At 38.6% G+C, this 25,498-nt stretch overlaps 1 protein-coding gene across 1 annotated transcript in view; it reads right to left on the reverse strand.

The window, feature by feature from the left end:
* CDC42SE2 (CDC42 small effector 2) overlaps nt 1-25,498 on the reverse strand; it is an 81,656-nt gene that overhangs the window by 18,756 nt on the left and 37,402 nt on the right. Inside the window, exon 5 of the mRNA XM_063422444.1 lies at nt 14,215-14,537. Coding sequence (XP_063278514.1) covers nt 14,215-14,268 — 54 coding nt within the window. The 5' untranslated portion in view covers nt 14,269-14,537. The remainder of the gene's footprint in view (nt 1-14,214; nt 14,538-25,498) is intronic.

Here is a 25,498-nt window from a genome sequence, read left to right on the forward strand (position 1 = left end):
AAAATGAACTTGCTCTAAGTGTAGATACCTTTTTTTTTTTGTACAAATCTCTTTTTAAGGGAAGTAATCCCACTACAGCTTTGTGTGTCTCAGTCTGTGAGAGACAGTTTTGAACTTCTGGCGGCTGACCTTTCTAGAGATCTTCCCATTGGTGTTTCCTTGCTAAGTTCTCTGTCACCTGAGTGACCTCAGCATTGTCTCGGGGTTGTCCCTGCTGCTCCAAAGGCATACTGAGCAGTTACGTCCTCAGCATGAGTGCTGTACATGGCCTTGGATACCCTGATTTGCAGTAGGAGTGAAGAATTCGTAAGCATGGAATCACAAATTTCCTTCAGTGGCCATTTAATTTCTTACGCCTGTGAAGACTTTTGCAAAGGTCCCAAATTTGACTGTCAGTCTGTTCATCCAGTTCATTTTAGGCAAATCACTTTGTAAAAAAATTGTAAAATTTTTGTTAAAAATCCCAAAATACATTATAATGTGACGGTCTGTCTTTGCTTGTGCTTGAGGCACTAAAGAAAAAAGGAGTTAGAACCTACACAAGGAAAGCAGGAACAGCCTCCCATGTTCCTCCCACACCACAAAAAATAATTACATATTTGAAAAGTGATCTCACTAGTGGATGTAGAAATGGTGACACTATACACAAAATTATAAAAAGACAATACAGCCAGCAGCCAAGACAATTTAGCAAGGGATGGCCCAGTAGGTATTTTAGAGATTCTTACGCATCAAGCCCACAGAGCATGGCTAGCGGCATCTCTGGGAAAGTAGTCTACCACTAAGTCTTAAGGAATGTTCAAACCAGCAGCTGTGCTTAGAGTTAAATTAGCTTTCTGCTCAGCTTTTGACATATTCAGAATATCATGGACACAGAGCAGCAACACAAAAGCCTAAGCCTGACATGTAGCAAATACCACAAACAACAGAAGGGAAGTTGTTTAGGAACTAATTAACAAGTTCCAACTGAAGCATGGCAGCAAAGGAGGAGCAACATGGTGTGCCATTGAAAATCTGTAGGTTCAAAAGACAGACAGCAAAAACAAAAGGCCATAGTGCAGGAAAACTAGTCAAGTACTGAAAGCCTACATATTTTATTACAATAAGGAACATAAAAAGGAAGGCCTTTCAAGAAGTGTCCTGCTTTCCTTGGAAAAACAAAAGAATCTCTACTGTCTGGTCCAGAATCTCATCAAAAGGAAAACACCAGTTCCAAGCATGTAGAGACCCTTTTGTGTAGTCTTGTTGAGGCATGCCATAATTCCAGAGGTCTTGAGTGTAAACTATCATTACTATTTCTATTTCATCAAGTAAAGAAGTACCCCATATTACTAACTTCTTTGTCCCATCTACTCCTCTAAATTCCGTGTTGTTCGAAAAATGTATTTAGGAGCAGTAGCAGAAATAGCTTCTTATTCTTCCACTAGCTGCACTACAGAAACTTTGTAAAGTCAGGTGCATTCACTAGTCATAATTTGCTGCTAGACTCACAAGTAGTATCAACAACATCACACCATCATTTCTAGTGTTGGCTGTTCATACTGTTCAGGAGAACCTTCCCACTTACTAATCCGTTTCTGTGGCAAGCCTATCCTTCCTTATCTTGCAGGTCTTCTGCACCAAGTTATCCATGATAAATTTATTCCTGCAAAAGCAGATTTTCTGTTATTGTCTATGTCTCCTACTTGCATAATTTTTGGTACCATTACATACAATTCCTTCAGCCTAATACTGGCAATTCTGAAGCTGGATCCACTGTAGAAATCCAGAAAACATACAGTGCCGTTTTCTCAGTGTGTCAGATCTAGTGATCTTGCCAGAATAAAACCAAATATTGGAGATTCTTATGACAAAAAGAATAGGAAAGCATGGTTCTCTGAAAGCTGAACAGGAAGTTTTGGTATTGCAGCACTGAGCACCATTAAGATATTTAAGATTCCTCCAGGTTCATGTATTATTGGCAACTTCAGGGCAACTGCTTCCCAGTTCTGCTAGTGTAGTCAGCCTCTACCAAAACCAAGACACATCCAACATTAGCTTTTGGCTACAGATTTACAGTTAAAGTCAGAATGAGGAGTACAAAGACAAACATACACAGCAAAATCACATTTTCTGAAGAGCTGCAGGCTGGGAATTTCTAAACTGGCTGCATAATAATAAGTGTAGATTATTTATAGTACCTATTTTTTATTTTACTCTTCAGCAAATGGAACCATGTGATATCTAAAAATACAGGACATAACTCCATCTTCCTAAAAACTAGAGCTATGAATACAGAAGTGAATACAATTTTTCGTAAGAAGATAGACATTGTTCCTAAATTAAAGAAAAACACCAACAACTAAGCTAAAATATTACTACCACCACTCTGTGTTTCATAACCTGAAACAGGTCAGGTACTAACACACAGGTTTTCAGTGGACTATGGCACCTATGCCAATTTAAAAAAAAAAGTTTCAAACTACTGGGTTGGCAGCATGGCAACTACTAAACCTCGATCATATCCAATTATTAGGCATAGGAGTTCCCTATGCCACACTGTCATCATGCTGTACCACCCAGAAACACGATTCCATGATCAAGACACAGAATTTCCAAGAATTTAATTTTCTTCCCATATTTCCTGCACAGTTTCTATGCCTTAACGTTGCTTCACTATCTCTCCAGGTTTCCTCAAAGGTCTGCCAATATCCTTAAACAGAGGCATTAGAGCAGCCACCTACAATTGCTGTCACGTACAGACATCGACACATGGTTTTAGATTATGGAGAGATGTATACTACATCAAAATAATTCAGGACAAGAAGTGATTCTGGTTTTCTCTGTAACATCATTACAGACAATTTAAAGCAATTTCTTAAGCTCTGAAGTTCATTTTAATGCATACTGGAAATGCAAATATATTTTGAGTACAACTTATGAATCCAATATTTGTCAAAGCTCAAGGGAAAACATTCTCCACTAAGAACACCACAAAGGTGTTTATTTTCCAGCTGCAAAGCTAAAAACACCCCAAAATATCAGGATTCAGCATTACCATGACACTCAAAATACCCTCTTAGGGATTACTACATAAAAATAATGAGAAATTCAAACTTTTCTGCCCTTCCCAATTGTTTCCCAACCAGTTTTACTTTCAGGCCACTCTTTCTATGTTCAGAAATTTTATAGTTATAGGTAATTTTCTTTTAAAGAAACTAAACTACATAAACTATATAAAACTACAATACAAAACTTAGATCTGGCTGTTTATCTGGGATAATAGTAAAAGCACACACCATACCACAGTCAGTGCCTCCTACAGTATTTCTTGTCTTATGCACTATAAAAATAAGTATCTGCTATGTTTGGTCATAAAAAATAATTTGTCAGTAATGCTCACCCCTGCAATGCCTGCAGAGCCAACATTGCTAAGAATCTAAGCTGAATTCTATTCCTTCTTGGGCATGACCAAATTATTTACTGAATTCCAGTGAGCTGAAGCAAAGGGATTGTTCAGGGAAAGCCTGAAAGCTTACTGTACCAGTGTGGGAAAAGATTCAGCTTGACTCTCTGAACACAGGGAGCTTGTAGAGCTGGCAACTGGAATTGCAAACGTGATTTCTTCTAAGAGTCACCCACTTATGTACATTTTAGTGATCAACAAACAACTCTAGGGTAAACCAGGTTTTTGAGCTGTCTCAGAGCATCTTTCAAAGGGAAAGCTTTGCTGGTCTTTTTAGACAAAACTTACGAACACACCAATACCAAATAAAATCTCTCTCCCTTTATTTTTTTTTTCCTTTTCACTGGGCAATAATGTGAGTTGACTAATTCTGGAACACTAAATTATGTAAATTGTTATGTAACGTTAGGTACTCTAGGGTACCTGGTCACTTTTCCTATCATACAGAGAGATAAGACTGATGTAAGCTCTTCTGTTTTCTCTGACTAAAGTGAGTGAATATAATTTACACTGGTGTCCAGTTTAGGGGCACTGAGAAACAGACAAATATTGCAAAACATGATTTTGGTGATATGAAACATGCCACTAGTATGCAAGGAGAATAATTTCACTGTTTTGGGGGATGATTAAGGTGTTACAGCACATGTTTTGCACCACTTATGTCACCTGAATATTGGTCCCTTCAGAAACTCTTCTGATTTTATGATCTCTTTAGATATAAAAAAGCCATTTACAATGAACATCTAGTAAGTAAAGAAAAAGCAAATAAACAAACAAAACCTAAAAAAACCCCAACCAAACAAACCAACAAAAAACAAACACCAAAACAAACAAACAAACAAAATCAACCAAAAGCGTGTAATCCAGAATTAACATCATGCATTTTAAAATCTAGCTAGAATAAATTTTTGCCTTAACACCCAAGATGAGCTGCCTTCAAAGAAAATCATGATGCTTATACACATGCCCCATAGAAACTACTAATAAGCATCCAAGAGTATCTTGGCAGACAGCAGGATCCCAGAAGCACCAAGGAAAATATCCTGGCAGTTGGGTTTTGCCGTCATTCAGCAGATTACCCCAAAACACACAAAAAAGAAACCAAAGCAAACAAACCCCCCCACCAATAACCAACAACAAGAAGAAAACCTCGACAACAGAAAAAACAAAAAAACCCACTACCACCACCAAAACCCCATCCAAAACCTCCCCACAATCCAGCAAAAACCCACAACCAACTAAACAGGCCAAACAAAATTCAACTCAACACCAAAACCCAACCCACAATGCAACAAATATTTTCAAAAATCATAAAAAATGTCTTTGCTATGCAGGAGAACCTGAAGTTTACAACCTGCAGAAGTCTCCACAGTGTTCAACTTTTTGAATCACTAAATCAGCTAACGCACACCTAACTTCACGCCTCAGTCAGTTTTTTGTCATGTTTTAATCTAGGTGTATATGTATGAAAAGGTGTAAACTTCCTCTTCATTTTCTTCTCTGTGTAGGAACACTAATCTCCTTTAATAATGGAAATGTTGGCATTTTATTCCTGAATTTAAAAGAGTTGAATCTCAGTGATGTGAGATGCATGGCACATGGTTTTTTTCTTTAGGAGTAGGACCACGCAAGAAGGCCTCAATTGCATCATTTCTAGTTTTCCAGCAGTCAGTTTAATCCATACTTTCTACTACCACATCTTTTAAAGGTTTTCAAATAGTTTTTAAAAGCAATAATTAAGTAGCTCACACACAAATATTGTTTCTTTATTCCCTGAAGTACACGCATTGCAGCTTTTTTCCTTCCTCCCCCAAGTTTTCTTTTCTTTGCATTATGAACCCAAAAGTCATTTAATTTTCAAAGTTTAGTTCTGATGTTAAAAAGAGAAAACATGCATTTGAAACTCTTCCACGGAGAGTAAAAGGCCTGTAAGCTCTTTTGCCTGCTGCTCTGTGGATCAGCATGCCTATTCTTGCTTTGGCATTTTTCCACTCTTCACAAGTTCAGCAATGCCAAGCTGCTGCCACCAACACCAGCAGCCCAGTGCGCTGCATACGTGCACCTGCACGTATGTGCGTGTGCCTTCACATATCCTGGCAGATCCTTTGGAATTGTGCCTGGCAGGATTTATTCTCGCATTTTAACAGTAATCCAGTATTTGACCACCATCCGAGAGCCTAGGAATTAAATGGAGTTTTAGTAACCGCAGTACAAGCTATATTTAAAGTGATGTTCCAAACAGCTAAATAGGACACGTCCTATATAGATTTTACTCTAGTCTTTCAAAAATCAATCTACTTCAATTGGATTTCAGCCTGTAAGCCACCTACATTTAGAATATATATCGTAAGAGTAATTTTCTTCCATAAGTAATACACTCTGTTGATACAGAGCTCCAATTCCCAGTCAAACATAGGCATATGTGCTTTCTTGAGGCAACTTAATCCCCAAAAGCATCAGCTTTTCAGTTTGCAAAATAAAAAAAGAGCACCCCAAAAGATAAGTTTAATGCAACTATACATAACAGGGTGAAGATTAATAACTACATTTTATGCAACTGTCTTTCTTAAAACTGATTGTGGTATCGCCTTCTATCATTCTGGTGCAAGCTCCAGTTAACATCTATTCATAAATCCTGTTGAAAGTATTTTACTCCGCTTTATTCAAATTAGATTAGTTTTTCACTACATCATCCTGTACATCCCAATTTTTCTGTTCTTTCCAAATTTAAGGTCACAGATTCTGAAGCCACTGATGGACCACCATGCAGCTCTCCAAACAGCCAGCCTGACACCTTCCAGCTGTAGAACAAGAATTGTAGTGTTGAACCTTCAAATGAGTGAAGCCTGAACTGCAAGAAAACAGAACTCAGCATCAGTGACAGAACTGGACGGTTTCAGCAAAGGCAAGACTTGAACCTACCTGGAGCTGTCTGAGGTCAGAATAAAGGAATGCTAAATTTCCAGAGCATTTACCTACACTCAGCAGTCATGACACACTGCCCACAGGAAATGTTTTTACTTTTTAAGTAAGTACAATACTTTCAAAGGTCACAATTTCTTTTAACGAACTTGAAGTACAAAGCTCTGTGTTACACCACATCCTGCTCAGAGAGGTGGATGTAAACCAGAGGGAATGTAGACACTGATAAACAACAAGCAATAACTATTTCCTCCTATGCACCATGATGAGATGAACTCTGTACGTCTCTGTACAGAGACAGAATACTCCAGCTGACTGAACAGTACAGCACGAAATGTCACCCTATGTCACCAAAGAAAGGCTGGTCCAGGCAAACTTCAAAAGACAAACCACAATTTGGTCTCAATTAATTTCTCAATCTCTGGAGATAAGGCAGCCACATACCAACTTGAAACCATCTCATGCAGATTAGAAACACATAAATCATAATGCAGTCCTGCCAAAGATAAGGCAAAATTAAAAGTCTTATTTGAGAGCATCACAGTACCAAAACTCATGAACTATGAAGTAGGTAGTCCTTTATGATACACTATCAAGCAGAACATCAAGGGTGGTTATGTTCACCCTGAAAAAGTTATACCACAAGCCAGAGAAAAGCAATTATAAGACCCTGTCCATGCTAAAGACATATTATAAAGCCAGACTATTTTCTAAGATGTAATGAGCTGAATTTACAATTGCAGTAAGAGAGATAATGTAGTTTAAACTGTTTTAGGAAATTCCATGTAAGCCTCATCCCTTTTGATGTCAAGTCACTTTCAGAGTATGGCATATTAACAAATTACTCAGTGTTACACATTTATTTGAGAGAGTAAACACAAAGAGAGATGGTATCTTTCCTTGGCTAGAGTTATCTACAGCTCTCTTGAGGATATATCCAAGCAACTAAAAAAACTCTCTAAAATTATCTGACAAACAAAAAAATATCCAACGGGTTCAGAGAGTCATCACTTCCCCTAATCTGCATCCGAGCGCATTTGACAGCTTCAGCTTTTCTGCCCTGCCTCCACTCTTCTATTCTCCTCACTCTAGAGAATATTCTTCTGTGGCAGGATATTAACACAGATTTACAGAAGTCAGCATTTTAGAGTGATCAGCTAAGCCACTTTGAAGGCAAAGGCAAGAAAATAATTGCAAGTGATTACCTATTAAAGTCTCTGGCTTAATGGATACCTTATGAATTCAGGATCTTTGAGAACAGTGAAGAATAGTATTACTGTAGGTAAATGGGAATTTTGGTATTGTGCATATCTCATGCCTTAGTAAGTGTCATGACAGGAACTGCAGAACCAGAGAGGTCTGAGGAACAGTCTGAAAAAGGAAAACCTTCAGCACTGTGAAATGCTAATGTTGGGAATCAAAAATACAAGTGCAGGCAAAGATCTTTAAACAGCCATTTAAAAATACATATTTTTTGAATTGCATATTGGTCATAAGAATTATCACCAACAGAATATCTGAGATCCATTCCAGAAAAGTTACAATAAAAATACAGTAAGATATCAGCAGAGGAAGCTTCTAGTCTCAACACTCCCTTTCACATTGAAAGCAATTAAAGCCAAAAGGCTGAACTCTTAGCTTCAGGGCAATGACTGACTTCTCTATTCACTAACACAAAGCATACTTCCAAATAGTGTCAATGGAAGTGCACATCTCTCAGGCTATGTCCAGGCTACTCCTGTCTCTAGATGCTGGCAAGTAGATATGCGCCTAAATCCTCACACTTCCCCACCTCTCCTGCTCTGACATGAAATGCAGAATAGGATAAAAATGAACCGACAAACATTAGAACTAAGGCACACCAAAAATACCATGGCTTTATAGCTTCAAGTGCCATTGGAAAAATTACAGAAAAATTACAAAAAATTGCACTGGAAATGCTTCAGCAGTCTCCATGGTTGTTTGCAAAACCATCAACTTTTGCTTGGCAGCATCAACTAGTTCTTGTGGAAGCTCTTTTGTCAGTGACTCATACCAGGGTTTTGCTCTCGAAAAAGCCTTTCCACTGAAAAATTTGGAGATTAAGAGAAACAAGATACAAGAAATTCAAGGTCTCTAGCACTGGTGTCCAGATCAACAAACAGCACAATCTACTTCCTGCCCATGTTTAAGTGGAAAGCCTGAGCCCTGTGGAGCCTGGAGATATTAAAAGCATATTACATCCTTCTTCAAGTATGTTGATAACGGCAAGACATATTCTCATCAACAGAAAGCTGGCATAATTCTTGTTTCCAGCCTCTTCCAAAGAGCTATTTTCCATGTCATCAACTAGTATTATATTAAGTAAATAGCATCAGTGCAGCTAATGAAGGGCTAAAAATTTCACAGCCATAATAAAAGAACACAAAATATTCAGGTATTTATACATAAATGGAAAATCATTTGTTTTCTTTGTAAACATTTTAATACTTGAACATCACAAAAAATATTTTAAGATGTGTGGCAGCTAATTTAAAGGTAAAAGGAAAATCTAGAGCATCTCCATCAGGCTGAAAGCCATACAGGCAGATCAGGTTTATAAAGAAAAGCCAAGCATTTTGCTGCCTATTTGATTCTGCCCCCTTTGATAAGGTGTTCCCTCAAGCAACTTCTAACAACAGCACTGAATAGGAAAAGGAAAGAATTTCAAGCACCTAAACTGGCGGCTCAAAATGTAACTCAGTAGGGCAACTCAGAAATCTGAGGGCTCTCTAAGGTTGTTATCTTTCACATGAATCTTTCATAGGCTTTACTGAATGCAGCAGACTGATTGAATTTAATGAAAAAGAGGGCCTGAGTTTTAGGTATTTTAAGCCGGAAGCAGCACTTGCACAGAACTGTTGTACTGAACTCGGAGCCTGAACCAGCACCTCTTCAAAAGCAAGCTGGTACGTGTGCCTGCTGGGGGGTGCAGTTCTGTTCTGCAGTTGTAAGGCACAATGAACGTTTAACTCTTCTTTTTAAGAGTTGTACAAATTGCAGTGTCAGATGCAATCTTAGCTCTATCTATGACTCCTTCTCCAGAAACAAGCTAGGGCTGACCATATCCATCCATAGATAATTCCTTAAGTAACCAGGGTTAAGATCACTTACGTCTTCTGAAGCACCCAGCATTCAGTTACACAGCAGTAGGAGCAGGGTTTTTCTTGCCTCTCTTTTAAGACTGGCCTCCCCATTCTAAACACCTACCTGTCGAACCACTTTCATACATCAAAAGAGACACTAAACAAACCACTTTCCAAACCACTTTAAACATTTATGGCATAGCATGCAACAAAACTCTAATAGCCCCTTGACAAAACACAAAATGGAAATGATCTAAACAAGAGACAAGCAACAAAACATCAACAAATTAACTAGGGAAGGAAGCCTGAAGCCAGAAGGAAGAGAGCATAGTTTATTCTTTTGAAGCAGAGCAGTAATTTTCCTGCAAGGTCAAAACAAACTGAAAAGCTCCACTGTACTGAGCTTTGGCCCAATCAGGTGGGAGTGCACCAGATCATGACCAAAGGCTTCTCAGACCAAAAATTAACTTTGCAAGTTAAAAATGGACAGACCAGGAAGAAAGCAGTATAGGAAAATAACAGATTCCTAGTGTAGGTGACAAGCTTAGCCTAAGAAAGAAACCACAGACACTTTCTCCGAAAATCTGCACGATTTCTAAACTTCTATTATCAAGCAATGCCACTGGTAGTGGGAATTTGGCAGAGTTTAATGAAACAGCAGTGGATGAGACGATAACACAGAGGAGGCATGTGAAAAATCTTGCACTGGGAAATGAAAATCAGCTTACAGAACCTATCAAGGATATCAGTGGGAGGTGTAAGAAAACTGGTGCAATCACAGAAAGTGCTATTTTTCCTAAAACAAAGGTCAGATCATAAGAAACTGAATTCAGACTACTTAAACCACCAAGAAAATCTGGACATATTTATTAATAGAGCAGTATCTCCTCCTTGGTATGATGAAAACAGATATGAAAGCAACTAGTTGAAGTCTTCACTGAGGTAAAATATATTACGAATCAAGAAAAAAAAAAAGCCTTAGATGGTGAAGATGGTGACACAAGAACACTCTCCCTTGTCTTTTGTTCAGATTCTGCTCTGGTAAGAACCTCAGGCTACTAAGAAGCCATCATTTTGGGACTAAAAACCAGCATGTTTTTCAGCACGTAAGAAGCCACCATCAGGCACATGCTTTCTTCAGCTGCATCTCTAATTAGTTTTGCTGCTTTGAATACCTGCTTTCTTCATTTTATCACTCTATTTCAGAGAAGTTTACAGACCCAGCTTCCAACACGTGCCTTCATAAGTACTGCCGTTTTGGATACACCAAGTGAAATATTTAGCAACCCAAAGTAACATTTAGGAGAAGAGGGTAGAACACTGCTTTCTAAGACAGCTGTTTTATTTCACAGCAGCAGGGTGCATCCAGTTAGCACTGACAAAAGTCTAAAAGCTGTGCCAAGATACATTTCACCAAAAGATGATGGTAATTCGTGAACACTCTCTTTGATTTAAGGCACCTCAAAGAACACTAGTATATAACTGCAACATTGTTAGTGTTCTGCTCTGGGGTATGCTATTAGAGAAGTAGTGAAATTCACAATGTAATGTGTTCTTATTGTTCTTCCATAAAACTCACTGAAAGGACTCGTGCATGTACAGTTCCCATGTTAAGTGCACTACAGCTGAAAAGAATAAAGATGCTGTATTTGACCATTTCAAATATAGTATGCTAGAATTTTGCCAGCAGAAAGCAGAGACAATTCTGGCATCCTGGATTTCAAGAAAGAAAAAAACTCCTTAGCTCAATGGATGCTAAAAATACCACAGAAACATGAGTCTTTCTTTTTATTTCCCCCTCTTGCAAAGACAGTTAACATTTATGTCACTATCCATGACGTTAAAGGTACCTCAGATATCAGCACCTGCCAAAGATAATGAGAAAAAAATCATTTCAGAGAATGCCCTCTGGCAGAAGGAGGGGACCTAGGAGACACAGAATGGAATCAGGCTACTACTGCTTGTGGTGACAGGCAAGTTCTCTCCCAGGCTGCCTCACCTTCCCAAGTGCCCTTACACAACTGGCATGAGGCCCTGGAAGAGGATGGACAGACAACTCATGATGGGGACAAGGTTTTCCTGCTGTGCTGATCCTGCTTTCTCTGCTGAACAGTGACAGGGCTTGATGGAACACATGAAGATGTGTTAGGGAAAGTGTGGGATGGATGTAGGAAAGATTCTTCACCAGAGGGTGGTTGGGCACTGGAACAAGCTCCCCAGGGAAGTGGTCACAGCACCAGCCTGAAAGAGTTCAAGAATCATTTGTTCAATGCTCCTGAGCACACAGAGTGAATTTTGGGGCTGTCCTGCACAGGACCAGGAATTGGACTCCACAATCATTTTGGGTCACTTCTGACTCAGGATATTCTATAATAAACGTTAAGTGTAAAAACAGAAGGAACATTTTAAACATTGATCAGAACAAGTAGCAAATTAACTTCCTGCTTTCAAGGTCCATTTTTGAGAGGATGGTTGTTGGTGTTGCTACAAGACCATATTAGTCCTTCCAAAGAAGAAGGCCACTCAACATGCAATGGCTGAACATGAAATGGCTGGGACATTGTTTGGCAAGCCATGAAAAAGCTGAGATGTAGGAGTTAAAATGAAAGAAGGCACATAAATGAGACTGGGCAGATTAGGCATTTTTCCTTAGAAACTGGACTCAACTGACAAGTTAAATGCACAGTAGGGGACAGACAACTTTTATTCAAGTTTGCATGTTTCACTTGGTTTATGATACAATGGGGAAATATGTAACAGCATTTTGGAGCTAAAAACTAGCATGTTTTTCAGCACGTAAGTCTCTCAAAGATGCACTCATACAACACCTGCAGAGTCAGGGAAAACCGCTTCCTTATCACTTGTCTCAGACCTACAGTACATGCTTTGCTTTTTGTCAGAAATGGAAAACATTCCTGTACTTACTCAGAGGCATAAGTGTCTGTTTAAACACTCCACTTAGTGCAACCAAGCATGGCAGAACAACAGCTGTACAATACAACACAGCAGAATGAGATGAGTAACTGCAGGGGAAGGACAACTAAGTGCCTTTCATCAAGCATGCCAAGAAGGACACACATCTCTTTTTTCTGAGACATATCCTGAAGAATTTTGGCACTTGGAAACAAGCAAGTCTCCTTACAGCATTTGAAAGGCACATTTCAGAAACTAGGTTAGTGCTCAACTAATGCTATTAGTATCTTAAACACAAGGATGGTTTTAATTATCAATCCAATGCACATCACCACATCAGCAGAAACATAGTGGGTTGCTTCTTTTTCCTCCACTTTCCACATACAGTGTCCACCTGCCTCATGAGTCATTATCCACACGCCACCATACTGACACATGTGGATTTCTTGGGCAGTAACTTAAACAGATCATAGAACTCGAGTCAAGATTTTCTAAGGACTGAGCCTTGGGATTCTCAAAAATGAACAGAATATGCCATTTTTCTATCTGAAATAATTTGAACTGTGTCATCTTATTCAAATATATGTTCAAAAACTGAGACAAATAACATTGGCTCTATATGGGTACAGCTAGCATTTTAAAGGATTGCATGGTATTCAAGCAAGAGGAAAGGACCACAGTTTCCCATGCTGGTATCTCACAGTTCATCTTTCATAGCTCTGCTTGACTAAGATTGAGATAAATCTGCACTCATTAGCTCAAAATGTTAATGGTCACACTTTAATATTTGCATGCTATCAGTCTGGCATTCAGGCTTTGTGCAACGACAATGCCTAATATGAGGTGCTTTTCTCCAACCCTTTGGCCCCCCTAAAGCCAAGTATCAGTGGCTGAGCATATTGATGTGAGGTTTCCTTATTCACTCTGGGTTTCTCTCGGTTACTGTAATACTACCAGCAGTAATTAGTTAGGTTTTTTTGAACATATTTGTAAAACTACTGTATGACCACTGTCATTTCTGTATATTCATTTGATCTGGATGTCACACCATACAATGACCCTCCTCACAGTCCTAACAATATTCCTGGTTAATTTCACCTTCATGCAGGCAGAATTTCTTCCAACAGCACTAGACTCAGAAACACATTCTAAAGTACTTAAAAATATATGAAACCAAAGAGTATTTCTGTATTTTCTTTTCCCTAGCATACGCTTTGAAATTTTCTTTTATCTAACCATTTGCTATGTACTTTTCCACACAACAGCCATTTTAAATCTTATTAAGAAAAAAGTAGTTATGAGTGCACCCCTTCTTCTAAGATTTAATCTAAAAACTAACCAAACAGTTAAAGATGAAATCCTTTTTTAAATTAAGGTGGTGGAGGACTGGATTTCACTTTGGACTTTTTAAGCAATCATTTCCTTCTACTGTCATTGTCTAGCCACACCCAAAGGCAGGCCTTAAGTCATACAGACGTGAGAATATTTACACATCTCCACTAAAACATTATTTACTCTAGAATTACAGTTTACCTGAGGATGAATCTTTTCATCCTCACCCTTTTCCCTTCCCCTCCTTTTTAATTCCAACAAATACAGGTTCTTTCCAAAGACTTTGGATAGACTTGATCTCAAGGACAGAAAAGTAACAGCAGTTTCGAACAAACTTTTTTTGATCCCCATCAAGGCAGGGTATCAGTTAATTGATTAATTCGCGCCAAGCTTGGATAAATAGCCCTAATTTTTTAAAAAAAGTATCATAAGAAAACTAAAATGTGAAAAATTTAGGTAATTATATAAAAACAAAGTAGTGCCAATATTCATACTTACAGGCTGAGGCTGTTCTGCAATACAGCAGTTGAAACACAACCAAAACTCACTCATCGTTTACAGTCTGAAGTGGGAACACGGATGAAAAGCAGGACTCAACCTTTGTAAGTCTGTCTGCAGGTAGCACGTTCTTTGAATAGGTTTATTTTTAATGGCTCCAATGTGAAAATCTTCTTTTCTGTTGAGCTCTTCTCCAAAGACAAGTCAGTCCCAGGACAAAGAACTTGAAGGCAAAAGTTATTTTAGAGTCTTCTTCCAGAAGGTTGATCCCAGCACCAGAGAAATATTACACAGGCTTCTTTGGTCCCTAGCGTTACGTGAACCTGAAAACAGAAGTACATTAATCAAAAAGAGAGAATATAAAGAATCTTAGGCACCAAGCCAGCCACCCACACCACTGATAGCCTGAATCACAGACTAAAGAGACATTAGCAAACAAGTCACGTGCTTTTTTCTACAGTGACTACCAAAAAGGGCATACACCATAAATCTGCATAAGACTTACATTCTAGCTTTGGTTAGATGAAGTGGTATCAAGAATTGTCCAATGAGTGTCCAATCTTTTGGCAGTGATCTCATTTTGTTTCCAACTTTCAAACATCATTTCAGAAAGTGGTAATTGCCCATACTCCCCTTTATGCTTCTAGGGAATCTTGCCTGTTAACACATCATATTTCTTGATGGAAAAGCTACCCAGTCCATTCACAGTATGAGATTTAAATGGTATTTAACCTCAACCCTGTCACATAATTGTCAGTCAAAAGTATGCTCTCCTAAATGTCAAGGAAGCAAATACATTTCTGTATATGGAAAATTTTCAAAATGGCTGGACCTGCTCAACATAAAGTATTTTCCTTCCACCCTCTTCTACCCTATGCTTCATTTACAGCTGATTTCAAAATAGTGTATTAGTTGTAGAACTTGAAATTGTTTCCTTAAACCTCTAAAACTCCTCAAGTGGAACAAATGAGGCTCCAGATGCCAACCATTCCTTTGCTCAAATAATGTTTGTTGGTAAACCTCCATTCTGGTTTCTTTCAGTAGGAGTGCAATAAAAATTCCTGTGAGACTTCACTTATCTTGCTGCATATCATAAACTTTACTTGCAGAGAAAGTGAGACAATAAGCGTTTAGAAGTTTTTACAGGCATACTCCTTAACAGTGCTCTATATGACTGCATCTTCACTCACACAGATGTTTGCACAACCATTATTTTCATGCCATTCCTCACGGTATGAAGTGGCTTGGAGGCTCCCTGCAACACATGAAACTACACATACATATGTACACACGTTCTGTGGCAGAGCAGCTCCACTTTGCCACCACCCTCATTAGTTCTCCATGTGCCAAGCACATGAGCAACGACGCCCCTCATTCACCTCACACATGCCAAGTCACTGCACTGTGTGGCCACGACTAGCCAGGTACTTTCCAGGACTACTGTGTGCAACACACATGGAAAAGACACAGCAGAACCCTTCCCATACTGTATCCAAAGCCTTTGGGAAGCTCTCACACTTCTTAGCTTTTAAGACACCAACTGAAGCTCTTTCAGAAATAAAGGCACGCTGCAGTAACAACATCTGAATAGCAAAATTCCAGGCGAGGTAGTCGCGCCTCCTAGCTTTGAAAAATCAACTGACAGTGTCAAAATTAGGTTTATCTGCCTGTTTCTGGAATTCCTTGCTTAAAGATCAGGATAGGAAAGGAGGGACATGCTTTGCTAGGTTATCCTGTTGCTAACACCATATTAAAAAAAAAAAGCAATTTTATTTAACAGGATACCTTGAGGGGAAGAAAAAAACCTAACCAAGCAAACAATCCCCACTCCAAAAAAAAAAAAAAATTCTATACAACCTTTTGCTTGTCAGGCACTTAAAAAAAAAGATCTTGGAACAGTGCTAACATGACATATTTTCACTACTTTAGAGACGTCTTTCTTGCTTTTAAGATCACCATCTAAATCCCACAAATGAAGCAGGAAACTGAAATAAAACTCAGGATTTAAAAACCAGTAGTGTGAAATCCAAGAATGAAAATAGAAGTCTCTAAGAAAGTTCTCACTCCATAATTAGGTGGCTTCTCACTCCTTTTCTCAATTATTAAGGTGACTGAAATTTCATTAACTTTAAATAGCAAGAATAACACAGAAAACCTTCACAGCAAAATACTCTGCTGTTCTCTGCAGCCTCGGAATTTGCATGCTACACAATTATTTTCTAAATTTGATTCAGTATGTTACAAAATCAGAAATAAAACACTCCTTCTACGCTTGTAACATTTGACAATTCTAGTCCAGTGTCTGTACAGCTTATGTGTCCTTAAGACCTGGTTGATGTACTTCTAAGATAGCCATAAAGTCATTCTAAAACATACCAGTGCACCCCCAATGTCAGCTGTTCAGATTACAAGAAACTGAGAAATCAAATACTCAAAGTTAGCATTTTGAAGTTTGATATTGTAAGCTGCTAAAGCAAGAAATGGGTATTGTGCAGTGGGCTTTTCTTGCTCTACAAGTGCCCCAATATTCTGATGTTGTGACTCCTAAAATTATGATACTTATTGCTTTCTTACTATCTCTTTTTGACGAAGTCCAGAACTGACATATCAAATTCTCGTTCTCATGGAGGGTTAACTTTGATCTGCCTGTTACACCCAAGTACAGAAGACACACACTGAAGGGCAGGGAGATTGCTTTTGTTGATCTGTCTCTGTGTTTGTTCACTGGTAGCTGGCACACTCCTCCAGCGCACTGCAAGCGCTGTGCTGAGCCGAAGCCCTGGGAACAAACCTGAGGGGCTTGTGTGGGCACCTGTGAGCCTGGAAAGCTCTTCCTGGTTAGAGAATACCTCAGGGTGCAGAAGTCTTGATCTACACAGCCACTCTCTGCATGCAGGACAGTCAAAACTGACACCCTGCCTATGATCTAGAGCTTTTAAATGTCAAAACCAAGTCAAAGATTGTAAATAATAAGCTCTGATTACATGTTTACTCTTAAAAAGGCATTTTTTAGTTCTGTACCCTGTATAGTGTTACATTTGCCTTTAGTTTGGTAGTTCTGCAATCACTAGCACTTTTTCAATCATTGACTTTTAATCAAAACACGGAGTTGACAGATCAGTATGTCTGGAGAAAACTGACATTAACTGCACCTCTTAAAAGGCAAACAAATGCACAGCAGTATTTGTTAGAGCTCTGGAATTTCATACACCTTCCCAGTCAGATAAACAAATGATTTTTACAGGAATCAAGTTCATATAAATATCAGGTATAATCTGTTGCACCAACATAGAAAGAAAAAGCAATTAAGCAGAAAGCACAAAGGTATACTGGTGCTGTGATGTTGATAACAACACACTACAACTCCTCTTACACTGCCAGTTGCTTGTTCAAAGAACCAGTTGAAACAGGAAAATTCTGCTGTTCTTTTCCAAATTATTTGTTATAAAGAAAGAAGGAAAGAAAATAACATCATATTCTAGTCAGGTAATTATGTAATATCAGCACACTAGCAATCTCATGGGAAATTGTTCTTGCAAAGCATGAACTGCACCTCAGGCATAGCTGCAATTAATGAGGTCTCAAAATATATGGAGTATTTCACATCTAGTTCCACAGAACCACAGAATAGTCTGGGCTGAAATGAACTTTAGAGATCATCTTGTTCCAGCCTCCCTTCCACAGGAACACCTCCCACAAGCCCAAGTTTCTCAGGGTCCAACCAACCTGGCCTTGAACACTGTCAGGGATGGGGCATTCACAACTTATCTAGGCAACGTGTGCCAGTGTCCCACCACCCTAACATGGCATTGTTTGCAGCAGTTTGTCTACACAGACTTGCCAGATGAAGAGCACAAGAGAGGCTGAAGAACACACTTCACAGTACCAGCTCTGTCACCCTTTGGTTTTGCTCTTTGCCCAGTTTATGGTGCTCAAAGCGGCAGCACACTGTAGAGTTCACATTGAAAAGACAAGACAATTACCCTGTCTAAATCACAAATTTATCACAGCAATGAGTAGTGAAACACTGATTTGCTTTTCCCATGTCAACTTTCTGAACTCTGAATGCAATTTATTTTAGAGTGGATTATTCACATTACAAAAACGCACAGGATTATCATGTAGAACAAATTTTTTATATTTTAAGGCTCTTATATCTTAGATATGATATCAATTTCATAACATCTATAGACATTCTAAGTATGAAGAAATCAAGATTTAAAAAATGACACATTGTTTAAAATTTAAAGTGAAACACCAATAAGGCAATTTTCATTACTCTAAGATTTATTCCACAGTGGCTGGTCTAATGCAAAAACCAAAAATACTGCTTATTGTTAAATACTAGTTACAAAGGCAGTAGTTGCAAGCACTGCATTAATGAATAGTGGGCAAAACACATTTTGTTACAGTATCATCCATTTTCCTTACTAAAGCAGTATTAGCTTTTCCGAGAGAAATATACAGAGCAGGAAAGGAGAAAAAGTAAACTTAGACATCATTTTTTCCTCTAGGCTTTTCACATATATTGATAGAGAGCAGGTTAGACAGCATTTGCCTTAACTGATCCAAACAGGGATATGCATTATGCTATGGAGAGTCAGTCAGAGAATAAAACTACTTATGAATTATACAGCTTGAGAACAGCCTGCTCTTTTTAAAAAGGCATCTATATAGTTCCTTTTAAGGGTGAACTTTCTATATCCTTTGAATGCATACTGTTGGCTTTAAACAGGAAATATGGTAACAACGCTCTTTGACAATCACTTGAAGCAAATAAAACCACAGGAAGAGAAAAAAAGTTACAGGTGTTAGCATCTGAATTTAACTAGTCTTGCTCCAAAGTTCAGATTACTATTTAAGGAGAATGGGGGGAAAAGGGCATGGAAAAAAAACCAAAAAACAAACAAACAAACAAAGAACCTCCTATGAAACATGAACAAAAATCATGTCATGTCATGGTTTGTCACGATACAGCATGATGTGCCATAGTAAGCACATGTAAGCACAAAGTCATGACCAAGCCCACTACCACTATTTTAGTCTCAAGTACATGCAAAAAAACTTTACAGTTATACTTACTATAGGAGATTCATCCCATGAAATACAAAGATATTTTTATTTGGTTTTTTAACCTTAAAGGCTTTGAAAAGCTATCATTTCTTTCAATCCTGCAAGCTTTAAATAGAAAATTATCAGTTCTGAGTGTATTTTTAAGATTTCTTTCACATTTTGCACTTTAAATTTCTATTGTAGCCACACTACTTCCTCTTGATGATGACTAAATAAAGTTATGTGGCAACCAGAAATGAGGGGAGGAGGGGACTAAACCAAGAGAGGTTGTGCTCGTACACACTTACGTACACCTACATCTGTAGGAACCACAGGACTCGCTCCAGCTCTCAAAAGAAGTGAGAGGTGTTTATCCACTTGCCAGTCTCTGTTTTTGAAATAAAACAATCTACAAGAAGCAAAACGTTTTGAACAAAGACAACCTAAAAAGAAAGTTGCCTCCATTCATGAATTTTGTATCAAAAACTTTATCTCATCAGAGCACTGAACTTAGAGAAGTGATCTTCCTCCATTGCCCCCCACCACAAGAACAGATACTTCTGGGCACTTTGACACTGATTTTAATGCAGTAGTTATATTTTGCACTTTCAAATCCTGAGACACTTGAGCTGCAATAACTCTTGCCATGCAAAAGAAAACATTCACCATCAACCCAAAGCCTGATTAAGGTTGAAATCTGTTTTTCATTTCATCATAATCTTCCCATATCAATTCTGCCTTAGTGCTTCCCAAGTGTCTTAGGGTTTAGTTTCAAGACATTTCAATCTTCTTCAAAGTCTGAGTTACACCTTCTGTACATTTTTAAATCCTGAATGCATATGTCCTGATTCTGTAGAAAGGTTATTTTATTTAGGTCTTTGTGATACAGTTTTGGACATTATTACTAAAGTGGTAAGACTATGGGGTTTTATTTTGGGATTATTGGTCATTTGGAGTCAGTTCTTATTTTCTGCCCCTATTAATGCTGAAATAGTTTTCATTAGTTTAGAAACAGATTGTACTTCAAATCAAGCTCAACTCAAACTAATAGCCATAAACAATTACTATTTATGGGCAATTTGCTTCTATGTTAAAGGTTTGAAAGACTGATGAAAACAGGAATAGGATGAGGGTACTATTCACAGCTTACTTAAAGGATACAGGTGGGGTGATTTTTTAAAAATTGTTGTTGTTGCTAATAGTACAGAGTCTAGCTTTAGGAACAATCATATCTTTCACTGGAACATCTCCAGTTTTTGTGCTTTCAACTTGTAGCAAGCCATCACAAGCACCTCTGCAATAAATGCACCCACCTGGAAGGGCAGCAAAGGAAGGAAACCACAGCGAGTTTCTAAGGAGAAATACTAGGTTTTCCTTATGAAGTTGCTGATGGCATGAGAGGGAGCTGTAAAGAAGGGGACAGCAGGAAAACACACAATTCTGTCAAGGAAAGAACAGCTCCCCAGGTGTGACAGTAAACACATGTGCAAGTGCCAGCTGTGACCTTAAAGCAGAAAGCCTTTAAATGTTTTTACTTTTTTTTTTTTTTTTACACTCCCATTGGCAACTGCCTGAGGTAGCCCATATAAAACATTTATTTATTTCACCTGAGGGATCCAGCCCTTGAAAGGTCCTTACTATTTTGTGCACAGAACCAACAAAGACAGTACCACCAAGTCACATTAAAATTCTTCACGTCCAGTTCCATTTCAAAGCTTCCCTGTCTTTAATTAATAACTACTTTTGATATATAGGTGTTCAATGCATCTTTCTGAAACAGCCAATTTATAGCTCATACTATTACGAGCTCATACAACAGCTCATGCTGCTCCCCAAATTTACATGCCCACGGCAACCTACTTCTCTTGAAACCACAGCACTGAACATCTAATAGTTCTGCACTATGAAAATACAGAAAGGCTAAGAAAAAACTAATAATCCAGGTTTTTTTACTAAATAACAGGAAGGCAAACCAAAGACTTAATAAATATGTTCTGTCCTACCTAAGACATAGTCTAGGCATATTTTCCCCTACCTCCAAGAACAGTCAGCTAAGCACAAGTGAGAAGCCTTTGAGAATTCACCCCTATAGTTTAGAAAAACTGATTTCATACTGATTCCTTGTATGCATTAAAAAAAAAAAGCTGTTAGACAAAGTTTTAATTGGTCAATAACATTTTCTTCTTAAGCAGCAAGTTCTGTGGAAAGAAAAACAATGCTTTTCTCAGCTGGCTTCCTTGTTACTTCTAACAGCTAATACCAGTCAGGGAGGAAAAAAATAAACAGGGCAAAGTAATGGTTCAAGGCAAACCATCAACAATTTCTGTAAAGCATGGAAAGAAATCCCCCAAAGAAACTAACCTTCCCGAAGAATGCCCAGTTATTACTCCTACAGTAATGATGGGGAATCCTCAAGATTGCCATCCAGGGAGACCATCATTTTAAAAATAGTGCAGCATTAGAGAGAATGGAACAGTCTATGCTCATGACATACTACATGGAAGACCATACAAGACACTGAAGGGACCCTCATCTGCTTTTAGTATGACAATAGATAAAAGGCATTACTCACAGCATTTATAATGGTCCCTTTTCCACAGGAAACTAACACATCAAAGCAATTTACAAGGAAAGCTTGGGACAAAGAGTAAATGCAAACAAGAGAAGAAAAGGGTCATTAAAAGCGCAAGAGCTCAGAGGCAAACTCGTAACACTATGTAAGAGTTTCATGTCAAAAAATGAACTATGGCACACCACTATTGCAGATTTTAACCAGCACTGCAATGTAAGTCTGATGTTGTACCTAAAGACCTCTTAATGCACTTCATTAAATTATTGCTGCCACTTCTGTTGTCCAAAATGCCTGGTGTGCAGTGCCAATCTACACACTGAGACAAGGGATTTTTTTATTCTAGTTTGTGCAAAGTATGAGCTGGGTGGCAACCCACAAAAGGCCGGCTTCCTGATCGTCAAAACTTTACACCTTTTATACATCTCAGCACACGAAGAAATCACAGCTCATTGGCTACAAGTTCACTTTAATTAGTATTATACCTTCTACTGGTTAAATGATTCTCATGCTAAGTAGTCCACATGTTCAGACTTTCTCCTGAGTCAGTAGGTTCCTTTAGTTGGTGGGCTGTGAGTCAGTGGTCCCTGTCTCCCTGTGCCAGAATTACTTTTTACCCAGTTGGAGCTGGTCTCTGCACAGTTGCTGTGTTTGCTTTATTAGTTTCTTCCTTATTGTAGGAGTTGTGCCAAAAGTCCTTGTGGCACATAAATTCTGCTTTGTTTTTCTCCACTATCAGCAGTACATTCTTCTTCCCAAGCTTTGTCAGCCTCCCCCTGGGTCTGAGATCATAGAATGCCAAAGCCTAAATCTTAACAAGGCAATTCTACTTACAAGTAATTTATCTAATACCTGGACATCACTTCTCAATCTCCCATTCAAGTACAAAACAATTATGAGACCAAATGCAGTAAGCAGAAGCAGTCTCACATTCTGTGGGGCTGGATAAGTCAATTTCACTCTGTTATCCCATGAAACTACCCAGGATTCACACGTGGCCACCTGAAAAGCCAGATGAATTATCTCTCTTCAAGTCCTCCTCGGCATGAGACAATGCATGCTTCAAATGGGAAGAGTGCATCAGCAGGATGTCTCTGCTTTAACTTTCAGTTCCACAGCTTGCAAACAACAAAACAGAAGTAGGTTTTTGTTCAAAGTGCAACAGAACTGCGTATTTTTAATCTGCTATAATTTAAGGCCTTATCAGTTATTAATATTTGTTCTGTAGCCATTTTATGATTTCTCTGTTATTAATTAGTTTAGATGACTTGAACTCTGTGTATGCATCCACATGTAGGCACATGGAAGACGGCTTAAAGAAACTTAAAAGTTAAGACAAATCTCATTTTCAAAGATACTTTGGGTCACTCTAGAGTAGAAGTGCAATTCATGTCTTCTGGAGTAGGTACTCACAGAAGTTGTAGGCAGAGACCTGTGAGCTCCTGCAGTCCATTTTTTCAAGTGTACAGATTCCCAAGAAGCAGTACAGTCTCTTGTTACTGCCCAGTGCACCGTACTTTCAGAACTGACTTAAATGACCACTCTGCATCTTAACACAGAAGAGCACTCACACAAGAGCCTCACATACACAAGCCTAAATTAGGCTTTGACTGATCTGAAGTGGTATCAATTTTTCCTGACTAGACACTTGAGAACAGTATATTAATCACTCACTTTATTTTACATGCAGTCCATCTTCAGACGGAAAATGGTGAAGAAATACCACCCAAGTTTGGTAGCAAGAGCAGGAGGTAACTGGGGCATATGGCAGAGCCAGAAGGCAATGAAGTTTTAGAACTTGTGAGCGGTGGCAAGTGCTAACTGGGCCTGCTTGAATTTTGCTCCAAAGATAAGCATGGGGAGCAGCACCAGTAGACTCACAAAGCAAGTCTCATAAAGAATGCTCTGGTCAGAAACCTGAATTCATGTAAAAATCCTTACCATAGCATTATGTGGTTTCAGACCAGACCATGCAGAGAAGAAGAAAATGGGTAAAATGCTTGGCTTTTTCCTCTTCTTCATTAATAGCCAGAGATTAGCTAACCCATTGAAGTGTAACACACAGCACAAAGTGATGCCTAGACAGGAGGGTCAGGTTTCATCTTTTTCTAGCAGTGTACAGCAATAAATGTTTTTTCCCCTGCCTCCAGACATTTCTTAAGTCACTTACGGGAAAGGAAAATCCAGACATACCTATAGATACAAAGAAATCTGGTCCAAGTACCACAATTTAAGCACACCATAATGCATGTAAGAGTGTCCTAATTCTGTAACACTTAAACAAGTGCAAAGAAAACAATGAACTGAAATACAGATCCTGGGAGGAACACGCAGAGAGCTTTTATAGTTCCACAGCACAGAAAACCCCTTTTAGCCACTTCTACACACAAGAAATCTGGTAAATACTATGACTGCATGTGCGTGCACGTGTCCATACAAAGCCCCACACACAACCTGCAATTAGTAACTGCAACAATCATAAAGTATTTCATTCCTATGGCTAAGGCTCTCATGCTCTATCCAGCAAGTAGGAAAACCACCAACCAGAGCTTTTACCTCTACAAACTTCAGACAGACAGCCTGTACTAAGCAGAACAACTACAAACTGAAAAAAGTTTCAAGGGACACCTGGTAACAAAAACCAAAAACCATATATTACAGTTGCAGTTAGTCTGAATCAACATTTTCCAAGTCAACAGCATATTTTGGCTTTTTGCTGGAAGGACCACTCCTTTTTCAAAAGAGAATGAAATTTAGAAAAGAGAGAAAAATCAGAAACTTGTCAGATTTTTCATACACACAGTTATGAACATACAGTTGCTTGGACTAAGACATTATACATGCACAGTTATACCTCATTATCAGCAATAACACTAGAACCTATACAGAGTTTTCTATCACAGAAGAAATACTGTAATTCCCAACATATCTTCTTTTGTGATTATCTTCAAACTTCTGCTTGATTGAAATAATGCATATTAATAATGCACATTAATTAAAAGGAGTTACTGCTCTTTGCTTTTCCTTTTCCCAAATTGAAGTTCACTGGAAATGATCCTTAATATGGAGTTGAATTTGAGTGTTTACTTTACTCCTTAAAATACGTACTTGACAACAGAGAGCTCTTGCTGCTTACACTGATGAAAATGTTTACCTCCACAGAGTATGAAAAAAATGTAACTACAAACAAAATTTTGAAAAGCCTCACTAACTTTTATTTTGTGATAGATAGATGTTTACCAATTTCTTGGTTGGAGATGAAGTTTGTTGTTTGGCAAGTCCCTGATGGATGAACCCATGCTGAGTGAAGAGTGCTTTAGCTCAGTCATCATCAACAAGAAGGTCTGACGGGAGTCAGTCCTGCTGTGCAGAACTCTGCTAGGCTGTATCTTCACAGGAAGTAAGGATTCTAGGCCGTGTCTTACCACGAGCTAACAGAACCAGTCACTCCCCCAGCCTTATCTTCTTCAAGCTGAACAAACCAAGTCACCTTAACCACTCTTCAGAAGTCTTGCCCTTGAGACCTACCACCACCTTGGTCACCCTTCCCTCTCTAATAGCTTTATGTCCTTAAATTGTGACACCCAAAACAGCCCCCAGCACTCGAGGTGAGGCTGCCCCAGTGCAAAGCAGAGTGGGACAATCCCCTCTCTTGTCTGGCTG

This window comes from Prinia subflava, chromosome Z (assembly GCF_021018805.1).
Source record: "Prinia subflava isolate CZ2003 ecotype Zambia chromosome Z, Cam_Psub_1.2, whole genome shotgun sequence".
NCBI classification, from domain to species: Eukaryota; Metazoa; Chordata; class Aves; order Passeriformes; family Cisticolidae; genus Prinia; species Prinia subflava.